This window comes from Tigriopus californicus, chromosome 10 (assembly GCF_007210705.1).
Source record: "Tigriopus californicus strain San Diego chromosome 10, Tcal_SD_v2.1, whole genome shotgun sequence".
NCBI classification, from domain to species: domain Eukaryota; kingdom Metazoa; phylum Arthropoda; class Copepoda; order Harpacticoida; family Harpacticidae; genus Tigriopus; species Tigriopus californicus.
The window spans coordinates 9,526,876-9,538,911 of NC_081449.1; the positions used below are offsets into that span (position 1 = coordinate 9,526,876).

The 12,036-nt window shown below is 44.7% G+C and overlaps 3 protein-coding genes across 4 annotated transcripts; all 3 read right to left on the bottom strand.

Moving 5' to 3' along the window:
* Positions 1-1,422: 1,422 nt before the first annotated feature.
* LOC131888579 (collagen alpha-1(XVIII) chain-like) lies at positions 1,423-3,981 on the bottom strand (the record flags this gene model as incomplete). Its single annotated transcript, XM_059237467.1, is given in 11 exon segments — positions 1,423-1,469; positions 1,568-1,721; positions 1,796-1,839; positions 1,997-2,117; positions 2,194-2,261; positions 2,348-2,381; positions 2,439-2,480; positions 2,540-2,620; positions 2,686-2,841; positions 3,018-3,245; positions 3,334-3,981. Coding segments are annotated over 11 exon segments (1,257 nt in total), but the record flags the coding sequence as incomplete, so codon positions are not given.
* A 1,037-nt stretch (positions 3,982-5,018) lies between these two features.
* On the bottom strand, positions 5,019-6,873 carry LOC131888070 (beta-TrCP-like). 2 transcript variants are annotated; one of them, XM_059236854.1, is made up of 2 exons: positions 5,743-6,873; positions 5,019-5,626 (listed from the first exon to the last, which is right to left on the bottom strand). In XM_059236854.1, the coding sequence occupies exons 1-2, from the start codon at positions 6,619-6,621 to the stop codon at positions 5,060-5,062; spliced, it is 1,446 nt and encodes a 481-aa protein (XP_059092837.1). In that variant the 5' UTR covers positions 6,622-6,873; the 3' UTR covers positions 5,019-5,059. The 2 variants fall into 2 exon arrangements, with proteins under 2 accessions (XP_059092837.1, XP_059092836.1); XM_059236853.1 differs by having other exon boundaries at positions 5,722-6,873.
* A 754-nt stretch (positions 6,874-7,627) lies between these two features.
* LOC131889116 (collagen alpha-1(XVIII) chain-like) lies at positions 7,628-11,920 on the bottom strand (the record flags this gene model as incomplete). The annotated part of the gene is given in 14 exon segments (XM_059238124.1): positions 7,628-8,361; positions 8,434-8,546; positions 8,636-8,854; positions 8,938-8,988; positions 9,259-9,429; positions 9,669-9,869; positions 9,937-10,088; positions 10,588-10,750; positions 10,824-10,899; positions 10,969-11,044; positions 11,105-11,219; positions 11,311-11,496; positions 11,597-11,685; positions 11,752-11,920. Coding segments are annotated over 14 exon segments (1,992 nt in total), but the record flags the coding sequence as incomplete, so codon positions are not given.
* Positions 11,921-12,036: the final 116 nt, after the last annotated feature.

A 12,036-nucleotide genomic window follows, 5' to 3' on the forward strand; every position in this document is an offset into this window, starting at 1 on the left:
AAGTAAAGCTTCAAAAAACTTGATTTCAACCACGGAAAATGCCCAATCAGGAAGCCTTTGCTGCCCTTCTCCGTGTGGATTACCCGCATCTGAGGTTTTTAAGGTTACCGGGGTAAGCTGGAGTGCATTTTTGGCATGAAGAAGCTGATGAAAGATGATTGTTGACTCAAAGAATAGAATGGACTGTTAAAGACTTTTTGATTTACAAAAAGATTGAAAACCGTCTGGAAAGAAATCCAAAATGAATGTATGGGCGATGGCGGGTCAAATCGAAATGCTTAGGTTTCCCATCGGACAAATCATCAAATCCATCAGCTTGTCAAGTTTTAGGAAGGGCAAAGCCTCTGACTGATGAATAAATGTGAAGCACTCATATTGTCTGCTCTAAGGTGTTCACAGGTAAAGACTTGGATGCTGGCAAAATCATTTTTCATTCAGATCAGAAGATATTTGCCTCTGATCAAGGTTACAACCAGTTTACAACTTCAAAACGAATTTCAAGAAAATCTGTTTTTAGGCCCCAGAAGAGATGGAATAAAGCTGGGTCAATATGCCTTTGTGATTTCATCCAAGCATCCTACCTCAACGACTTTATTTGGGATCCTAGAACCAGTAAAGGAGTCGTCCAACCCTGTCTGGTATGAGAAAGAATTCCGTCTCTCTGCGGCCAATTACGTGGATATCATGACAAGTAGAATTGTCAATTGGAAGCTAGAAGTGGGGGAGGACCAAGGCGGAGTGTTTCTATTCACACAAGACAGGACCTTGGTCCTCACAACTAGTAAGACAAATGCCCATTTTGAGGCTGTGCATAACTCATTTTGATCAAGGATCAAAAGTCAAACATTGCTCTTTATCAGGTAGTGTTGTATGATTTTTGGCCCCGAATTACAGCCAAAGTCTGCAAAACAAAATTCTGCTTCGAAAAAGCCTTGAGGGTCACACTCATCCACACCTTTAGTGGCTTCGATTCCCTATTCAGCCTCAAAAATTGCTATGCCTTCTGCCATCATCTGAAGGCACGTATGAACGCAAAGGGCAAAGCCGATTTACAGCTTAAGTTGACTAATGTCACAAGAGCTCCCAAATGAAATTTCGACAAAATCGATTCATTATTGAGAGAGATATGACCATTTCAACAAATTCTTGTTCTTTATGACGCACCCGGTATGTTGATTCGTGCGTCGTCCACAGCCACCTTCAAAAGCGAATTGATACGAGATTTTCTCTATTTACCTGATACATCCTACTTCTCGAGGACCAAAGGGGCTAAAAAGAAAAGGGGAAGTCGCTGTTCGGTCATATTCGGACATTTTTTGAACCAAGATATTCCCCCATTTCAGGAAAACAATAACATTGAACTTGTCGTGGAAGAAAATACAATCAAACAGAATAAATGAAACAACCTAAACCTGAACTTACATCGTAAGCAGTTGCCAAACCTGGGGGACCTGGTGGGCCTGGAGGGCCTGAAATGAATGAATATTGCTGATCAAAAATTTGAACGGGCCTTTTTACTTTATTGTGGAAATTTGCCAATGGATAGTCAAAATGCTTGCTTTCTCACCTTGAGGTCCACTCGAGCCGGAAAATCCATCTTTTCCCGGTTCGCCTTTATCCCCTTGGGTTCCTTCTTGTCCCATTAGGCCTTTGTGCCCGCGGTCGCCTTTGATGCCGGCTTCCCCTTTAGGACCCCGAAAACCTCTGGGCCCCCTCAACCCCTGAAAAAAAAGGATTAAAATTAAGGATATGGCCAGACGAGGCTATTGAAAGTAAATTTGAATTTAATGCTCACTGTCTTCCCTGCCGGTCCAGGACTACCAAAAACGCCTGGCTCTCCTAAAATAGATAAAGTAATTGAGATTAATCGCTTGAGGCCATATCTTTCATTTCGAGTTGTCACAGTGGAGCCTTGCTTTGAACCAGAATGGAAGTAAATAGAGCCTTGGCCATTTATAACATAGTGTACAATACGTGGAATTGTATGTACACGCACCTTTGGGGCCAGGAGAAAGAGTTTGCCTGATTTGATTGGCCAAGGAAATGATAGTGGTTTCAGAGCAGCCGCAATAACTGCCAGAACTGGACGCATTGGCAGAATAACGAACCACTCGCTCCTAAAATAGGATCAGAACTTGAACGATTTTACCAATGAACTATTTTTTTGTCATTTCATCATTTCGAGCGCCTTACTGTTCCATGTTCTTCTTCACTGTTGATAGAAAAAATTGGTCCAGGAAGTCCAGGTGGTCCTGGCGGCCCTAATAGATTTTAAACAATGAATGAATGCCACATGCAATTGAGTTCTGAGACGAGTTTAAATGCATTAAACTCATTTTGGACCTACCAGGTGGTCCTTGAATGCTGTGACCGGGGGCACCCTGAAGGCATGATCGAGAACTTGAAAGTCAGAAGTGAAACCCAACTTGGTTACTTACCCTCGGGCCCATTGGACCGGGTGGCCCTCGAAGTGGTATTCCCTAAAGCAAAAGAGACCAACTTTCAGGGATACTCGTTGTTTCTCACATGCATTGTTTACCATTTTTCTGCGGTCGGGAATGTCACAAGTGCTTAGGGACGGTGGGTTGCCTTCGAAGACGCTTAGTTCACGAATCAATCCCTAATAGGGTTTAAGAAAGGTCTGAGTCATATAAGCACAGGTTTAATCATTCCACATCCCCTCACCTCAAAATCGCCCATGATGTGAGGCCCGGCTCGCCCAATGTGGAGGGTGGCTCCTAAATCAATGAGCAATGGTCGCTGAAAGTCCACATGCATACCGGAGGCCTCCATGGCGATTGGCTCACAATTGAGGGTCATGGAAAAGCTCATCCCAATTTTCTTTTGAGAGCCAGTGCAAAAGTTGAGTAATATTTAGTAACATAAACCTGGCCATAATCGTAGCAGATCGAAAATGAAGGGTATAGCTCTGCGCGGAGCTGTTCCTCATATTAAGGCAGTTGACAATAATAACAATAAAAATGTTAACAATTCAATTGATAATGAGCTGTTCTTACTCGAATTTGTAGGTCCACCCATTTGGGTTGGTGTGGGTTGGTCTTGATGCGAAACTCTGCGACTGGATCATTGGACTTGTTTCGCTCTAGTCTCGTGCCTAAACTCAATGGCTGTGAGTAATAGATCTGGATCTTCTGGAACTGATCTTCTTCCTTCACAGGCGATAATCGAAGGCCGAGTTGAACAATGCGCCCCAATGGATCTACCACAGCGAACAAGAAACCGCCCTAAATAGCCACAAGCCATAGGAACTAGTATGTAGAGAAATCCTGTTTCGTTTTTTTTCCACGGTGTTATTTCCCCAGTGAAACTTACCCGTGGATCCAAGGACTTGTATCGTGCCGTGATGACAAAGTCAACGAAGAATGTGTTCCTGGGGTGGAGCAAGCCAAACGGGGACATGATATCCGAGCCGCGCTGAAGACCATACGCAGGTAAGCCATCCTCTGGATCGATGATGGGATGGACATTCTTCGCTTCGTTTAGCGGCAAGTGAATCATTTCCAACAGGTCGATGTGAGAGCCGCTGCCGTGGGCTCCGGCTGAGACTTGCGACACCACACTCAAGACGATCCCGGCCCATGGTACTCCCCACATTGTACAGACCCTGACGGTTATTCCGTCAACGTTGGACAAACTGAGTGAAATCGATACGAGGCCGCTGATCAACGAGCGTCTTCTAACCCTCTTCTGTGCATGGCGAGCTTACAGCCAGGTCCCTTTGGTAATGTGGATAAACGAGGCCATGGAATATTTGTGGTTGGTTGGTTGGTTGGCTGGCGGAGATAAGAAAGCCGAAAAAGGTGTCTTTTTTTTCCTTCGCCCATCCTCGTGTCTTTCCTTCTATTCTTCAGCCTTCCCCAAATGCCCATTTCAAGCGAGAGATCCATCCTCCATCCATACAAACACGTACATGTACATAGTTCACCTGCACTGCCGCATTAGTAGGGAAGACCATTCTGTTCCATACTTCCACACACACAGCGAGCTTCGTTTCCTGCCTCAGATAGTATCTTGGAATTATTTTGAAATTTTCAATTCTTCAAAAAAACATGGAGAGACTCCTCGCATCTACGTAGATTCATGGCTTTGAAAGAAGAGGATTATCTTTTTCGGTTTTATGGTACTCTTTGGGGACGTCTGTCTAGCTATGGTTTCTGGGAGTATCTCTTTCTGCCCACAGTGAGATCCATGTCGCTCGGAGATCTCTCGGTATGGTACTTAGCTAGTCTCACACCATCCTTGGGGCATGGAGAGTAGAGAGAAGGATGGCTGGGTTACGTGAGAACTGAGAAGGTGCAGTAGCTACAAGTAACCCAGTGGGTACAAAAAGAGCCTCTTTCTCCTTCCTTTTCTTCTTCCACTTCCTTTTCGTTGGAACTGTTGGCACGTTTCCGCCGCCTGCAACTGACTATTCCAGTATTATCTCCCTTCTCATACCTTACATGTTGTACAATTGAGGTACTGCTTATCCATTGAGAGGCATCAAAGTGGTTGGGGAAATCTCGAAAACGATGGACCAATACTTGACTCACTGTAGGGATGTCTCGGCTTCAATCTTTGGATTGATTTGGCCCGGTTGATTTCTGTCCATTCGATGGTAGCGCAGAAATAGCTCATACGATTGTGATCGAAACAGAATTTTGCCTAACATTATCACAAGTCATCATTGTCAAACGGCATTATAGTCTATTAAAACTCCAGGCCTTAATAGGCATATAATTCATGAATCAAACGAATTGAAAGAGCCATTACAAGATAGAACGTTTTTTCACTTACCACTCGGTTAAAGCTGCTCCGAAACGGAAGGAAAAAGAAAACACAATTGTTGAACTGTCTCATATCTAGAGCAGTCTATAAATTAGGTACTTTGGAGAGTGCTTTTGACTTTAGTCAGGCCATATTCAAGCCATCCAATTCAAATGCAGGATGATTACGACAGTGTATGTACTGTACAGCTCCTCATGGATGAATTCGAGTATGGAAACACTCGATGACATGTTTTAACACTTTATTCATTCCAAGTGATAATGTTGATGAGTCATGATCTTAGAAATCTTGACACCCGACCTCTTGAGGTGGCGTTGTCTGACAATTCTTTTCGCCGCTTACAATGATCAACCATTTTGGCCCAGAAGTCCAGAATGAGAACAGTCTTGTCTCGGCTTCCACTGACAATCCTTTGGGCGTCGATTTGCAGCGACACCACGTGTCCTTTGTGTCCAGGGAACTGGCGATAAGAGCCCACCTGGACTTGCTCGCTATCCACTTGAACGCGGACATCCCAGACGTGAAGGAGGCCGCTGAAATCGCCGCAAGCCAGATAGTTGCCCAGAAATGCAACGCATCGGACGAAGTTGTCCGGCTCGATGAAAACGCGAAGACAGTGACCCGACGAAACACTCCAAAGACGCACGGTCCCATCATAGCTGCCGGACGCGATGACACTCCCATTCAGCTGAAGACCCGTCACCCCACCATTGTGACCCCGAAGGGTGAGCACGAGCTCCTGGGCAGCGAGTTCCCAAACATCAATCCGAGAGTCTTCATAGCCCGCAATCAAGAGGCGTTCGTCAAAGTCCACGGATGAAACCAAATCATTATCAACCTGAAAATGTCAAAAAAGGAGGGCACGCTCAATTTTGGGCGCCCAATAAAAGTAAACTTGTACGGCATAATGCTTGTGTTATTTCCACGTGTTACAAGCGTTCTCAACCTCCATACGTGCTTCTGAAGTGTCATGGTGATCTCCAAGGAGTCGTCTTGTAAAGTGCTCCAGTCAATGAGCGACATGGTGATTGTCCCGTCCAAACTGGCTGTGGCAAACGTGTCCATGTGAAGCTTGAGGTCCCAAATAGAGTCTGAATGGAGTGAGATGGTGTTGAGCTGTCGCCACTTGGATCGAGACCAGATTTTCACAAAGCAGTCATAACTTCCGGTGATAAAGATCACGTCATTGATCTCGAGACATTTGACGCCCTTTTCATGGACCTCTTGCTCGCGTTTCTTGGCGTTCCAGTCCAAATCCCACAACTGGATCACACCACTATTGAGACCGCAAAAGAGACTCTGGCCTTGAAAGGCCACACTCAGTACAAATGAGTCACAATGGAGCCGCTTGTTTTTGGGCTCGCGATATCGCCAAACTTCACGTAACTCGTGGATGCCACAACAAATCTGTCGGTAGATGAGATTGTCCTGTGGATCGCCATTAGGACCCTCTTGCGTGGCTGTTGCTAATTGATCCAACCATTTCTTTTTTAAGGCCAGTTCCTTGAGCGATGCGTCATGCTGGAGACTGTTTTCAGCCCAGCGTTTGAACATGTGAGCGCACAGGAAATCATACCACAAACGAGACACCCTGGTGCAATCCAGGGTGGAAACATGTCCCACATAACCAAATATATTCTCCACCACATGAATCATGTTGAATTGCAACAGCTGTTCCACCAAATCAAAGCGCACTTCCTTGTCCCTCTGACTCCCGAGCTCCAGGAGATGGAACCGATTGACTTTGTAAATGTTCAAGCTTGGATTCCATGTCATCAAACGATCGTCACGAGTTAGATTAATCTGAGGACGGGAATACTTGCTTCGATCCATGATGAATCGGATAGGCCTGTAATTAAGTGCTGTAGAGCCCTAGTGGGTGCACCGAGCAATCAAGGCAAGAAAAGACGTAAATCTTATGTACAACATAAGCTACACCATTCAGGATCTTTTCTGGCAACATGCCCATAATTACGTGACGTCATCGGACAACAAAAGTGGACAATTGGCAAGGGTATGATGCTTTCTGTCGCCCTTTCAGATCACCCCCAAACAAAATTGACGCTCAAGCATTTTGTTCTTTTCATGTCACAGAGTCTTGTGCTATTGTTATCAAATGCATCGGAGCTAGGGAGATAAACTTATGAAGGGTTTCGAAAATGAATTATTGGAATAGTCATCTCCAGCCACACTCCGTTATGCTTCTTAATTGTTAAATAACAGGCTGAACCCAAATCATGCTCGGGGTTGACTTAGTATCTCCGTTAGGCTTAAAGTATATTTTCTTTCATTAAATTCGGCTTTCGTCATTTTCAACGGTGGAGAGGAAACTAGCCGCCATTGTTAGACTCTTCATTTCATGGCCCCCTATTCACGAGTGGCAGGAAAGTCAGTTTTTAGTCACATCATACAAAGAAAGCAACTGCCATTGAATAAATAGATGATCCGGTAACATCTTTCAATCAGATGTGAACATTTTTTTTTTTTTACATACAACTAAAATTTGCAACATTTGGACCAAATATCATTTCAAGTTGAACTGGTAATAAATAGACGAAATATGATGCGTCGTTTTAATAGTACTGTGGGTTACAATCCCTGTGGCGGTTAGTAAAGCCAGTTAAAAAAAGAGTGAACGAATGAGTGTTTGATTGATTGAGCGCTTGGTATTAGCAAGCAAAACTTTCTGAATGGCTTACTTACTTCCGTTATCAATTACGTCTCGTTGCTCTCTGCTTTGAAAGGAGGCAATCTCGGCCAGTTTTATCTCCGATTTTATCATAGTTTAATTTGTTCACAAATGATTTATGGTTATTTATGCATCCCAAAGACAAGTGCAAAAACTTCAATCGTATTTATTCCAAAAAAGCTGAATATAACTAGAACAGAATTTGTGCATAACTTTAAACGGTGTTTGATATCAAACATAGTACATTAGGGCAGACGTGATAGAGGAACTGAAGTTGCCCTTACCCTTGACACAAATATGTTGTGCTCATCGATATCATCATCGATATATCTTTGTGGTTGAGGTGAATGGAAGACTTGGTTGTCAAAGAGGCGTGTGCATGTAAGTGCATAACAAATAGTACGAATTGAGAGCACTTGGATTTACTGCAGAGAGTAAGTAGTGGAAGACTTGTTTACGTACGGGCAACAGTTGGACAAAGTAGACTTATAAGGTGATAATCCGGAGCAAAGCAGGCCTGGTCGAGAATAAAATCTTTTGACGTAAACGTCAATGTTACTTTCCAGAGTCCAATTTTGGGCCATCTTTCAAGAAAGTATTGCAATAAATTGAATGGCGCATTGAATTTCCATCGGGTGAACGCTAAAAATTGGCCGGGGAAAAGCGAGCAGCTTTAAGTAGAAAACAGAGTGTGCGAGGTGGTTTCAATGCAAAGAAGAATGAATTGATGGTCACAAGGAACTTTCCGCTGATCCAAGAGGTGGCCTTTTTCCAGGTTGGAAGCCATCCCCAATTGAAGGGAGCTAGCCGAAGACCAGGCGTGACAGTGGAAATGGGACGCCTCGCCCCAAGAACCGCCCCCATGCCAAGCTAATTTCCTGGGCCTGAAAAACAGATGGCGATCGTAAGATGCCACCTTGAAAGAATCAGGCCTGTATTCGACTGAGAAGGCTTACCAATTCATGCTCTTCATGACGTCCTGTCCGTTGAAGCTGAAGATAGAGGCTTGAGTATCAAACTTCCCTCGGGACTCGAACACAGCGCCCCAGTTGGGAAAAAGCTCTTGGCCCTGTCACGATAACAGGAAAGAAACGGGTGAGGGAAAATGGCCCACCTTGACTGGGTGCATTTGATGATCATAACTGTTCATGACCTTACTTTCAAATTGACGATCGGGAGGTCTCGATCCTGGACCCTTACGATGGACTGAAGATTGTCTCCACTCAAGGTTTTGGATACCGACCCAGGGGCCGAGAGGAAGGCCCTGAAGGTTCCATCCAGTTTGGCTTCGCGCGCTTGTCGATAACATTGATAATCAACGCCCAAAACTCCGTGAACGTCACCATTCCGGGGAGAGTTCAATGCGATCAGTCGCAACTAGATATATGATAACACCGAGGAGTGATTGAGCATGAACTGATTGAGAAGAAAATGCCCAAATTTCAAAAAACCAATCTTACCGAAGACGGTCGAGAATCTGGGTAAGACGGATAGGCGTTCACGTCTGGAGCCTAGAAACAACAAGAGAGAATAAGCAATCGAAGTTACAGAGAACTTTCATCATGCTTACGGTATGTTCTGCAATAAAGCCGTTTGAGGCCAACCTGTAGTACATTTACTTTATTTTGGTCCTTTCTCCTAACGAAAAGCAAAGTCCCTCCTTAAGCATCAACCCATGCTTATTTTGCATGAAGGTGGATTTCCACGGTGCATGCTAGAGTACTAAACTATGTAATTCACTCGCTCATTCGCTAGACTCTCTAGCTGTTCTTTTCTGTCACCATTTTATCCGTGGTGGAGAACGGGTTGAACCGTTTGAGAGCGGGTTGGCCGAATGAATCCAACGGCGGGTTTGAAATCTCCAGATTTGACGTGGTCTCGTCGGTCCAAAGCGGGGGCAGATGATTGCTCTCTTGCGATGGGGTGGGAATCTCGAGTACCGACCGACCCTTCTATCAGATGCAAGGAAGATGAGTATAGGAATATGAAAATAATGCGAAATGTCAAGAAAATTTACCTTAGACAAAAAGTATCATACTATTCTCAAAACTCGGCCTTCAACGAAACTCTTTTTTTCGCTCTTCCCTTTTTTAGTAACTCAGAGTACCCGCACGAAACGATGTAGATATGGATATGAGCGGCTACTTGATTACTTTTACTGCAAAAGCTGAATCAGCTTGGGTTGACTTACCTCAATGACAGCCCAACTGCTTTGTCCACGAAGAAGCAATGAGTCCAATGTTTGGACAAACACCAAAGATCCAACAGGGAAACGCTCGGGGGATTCAGCCTCCAAATCAGTGAGAGAGTAGAGCACATCCAGGGAGGGTGCCCAATCCGAAAGCTGGTGGCGATGTTCGCCTCCATGATGCTTTTTGAATTTCCCGTGGGCCTGAAGCACAGTCCAATCAATACCTTTCTATCTACCAACTCTTAAGATTATCTTTTATACTGATTACATGAGAGGACGAAGCTCGGTGGATGATCGTTGTGGTGCCTGGCTCTCCCTTATCCCCTTTCAAGTTCCGAGCCATCATATTTTGCGCTTGATTTGATCCTCCATAGGTATTGTAATTGTTTCCAAAAGCTGGGCCGGGCGGGCCGGGTTCTCCTACAATGGAAGAGCTATTACTTTTACCGCACTGTCCAAAACACGCACTTTTTTGTATGCTTGTCTCAATAATCTTCCGACGTGTAACGGTTTGATTGAGAGAATATTTTTAATGAAAATTTGCAGTAATGGCCATGTTCTTTTTTGTAGTTTCTAAGGAGTCTTTCCCCTAATAACCACTATGAATTCAATATGATGGACATACTCGCCTAAAATGACGGCTCTACATAGGAAACAACCATCCTCATGTCACGTTGAATATTTCACTTCTATACATTGCATGTTAATCATCAACGTCTAATAAGACGTATTTCCGCAAACCTTAAAAATGGGTTCATACTTTTTGTAGCTCCAACGATACAAGTTTCTTACAAATTAGAGCCAACAACAAACACCTCTGGTTGATACAGGGTCGAAAGTTTCCCCTTTCAAACTTCAGCAGCTTTTCGAATTTAAACGTCTCTGATTTCCCTATGCAATGATCCAATGATTCACTCACCTTTGGGTCCCGAGGGACCCGGATTTCCCGGATAGCCGGCCATTCCATCTTGACCTCCTGGGCCCGGCGGACCTGGAGGGCCCTCGTATCCTCTCTCACCCTTATCACCCTTCAAACCAGGATATCCTCGATCTCCCTTCACCCCCTCATCCCCCCTGGGTCCCTAGTGCAAAAATGAGCATCAGCATTGTTTTCGCTTCAGAGCACTGTTGAAATATTAGGTCACACTCTCATACCATTGGCCCCACTTTTCCACGGGGTCCTTGGACTGCTTCTTGGGATCCACCCTGACCTTGCTGATGGGACATGATGCTATTGGGTGAAAACTTAACGACCTCATCATGGAACACATTTTTCTTTCCCCAATTCAACTCTCCATACTTAAAAGAGGGCGTATACATCATATGAGGCCCAGGGGGGCCTGGAGGGCCGGGTAGGCCTGGTAAACCATCTCTACCTAAAACCAACAAATGAATAAATGAGCATCACAGAGCAGTGAATGGGCACTTCCACCAACCTGGTTGGCCTTTCAGACCAATAAGACCCTCCGGTCCAGTTTTGCCCACATCTCCTCGCTCTCCCTTGGGTCCATTAGGCCCGGGTGGACCTTGAGCTCCAATTTGAACTTGTCCCTTTTGAAATGTGAACATGGAAAGAATGATTGAACCGATCCCCATATTACTCAACTATTTTGGAAATTGTTGTCCGCTAATGAGGACTTACAATTGGCCCCGGTGGTCCGGGAGGGCCAGGGATGAGCTTAGGTCGGATATCGTTGACATATTGCCGCAATAAACTAGTATTGCAATCACATGATGATTCAAAAATTGATGCTCTGGATTCGGTGCCTGGTGGTCCAACGGGGCCCATAGGTCCAGGGGGGCCACGTACTGTCATCCCAGGAGGCCCCTATACGAAAACAAACGCAAACAGAGTACGGTATATATAACTGACAACAGAGATCACAATGAAAATGAAGCCTTTTGGCCGATATTGTTGACTTATTTACCCTGGGGCCTCTGTCTCCCTTTTCTCCCTTGGGCGTCAAAATTTGTCGGTTCGATGAATGCCTGTTATTCTCTTGCGGACCAAAAGGCTCTGGAGAGAAAATGAACATTCTTCCTCGGTCTGGATTCTTTTTCGTTGCTGTTTTTTTACTCTCACCGTTACTTTCCAGTCTCTGAATCGAAGTTGGATAGTCCAATTCAGGATTTGAATATAGCTCATCATCATCGGCAAACCCAAGAACAGAATGAATACCCTTTCTCTCGCCTTCGAGTGGCCGGAAAGTTCGTCTTTGTTGCTTCGAGTCAGGAGCCAGTCGGTCCGGATCCTTCAAGGGATAAAGTTTTATTTTAATAAATTCTCAAGGCCGTGCCTTTTCTCCCTCCTCCTTGTCCTCCTCCTCTTTCCTTTGGTGGCAGTTTCCAAGAAATTTTCATCTACTTC

Coding starts and splice junctions, on each gene's coding strand:
- LOC131888070 (XM_059236853.1), bottom strand. CDS start 6,621: ATGGATCGAAGCAAGTATTCCCGTCCTCAGATTAATCTAACTCGTGAC. Junction 5,627..5,721: donor TATGGAGGTTGAGAACGCTT/GTAACACGTGGA, acceptor TGACATTTTCAG/GTTGATAATGATTTGGTTTC.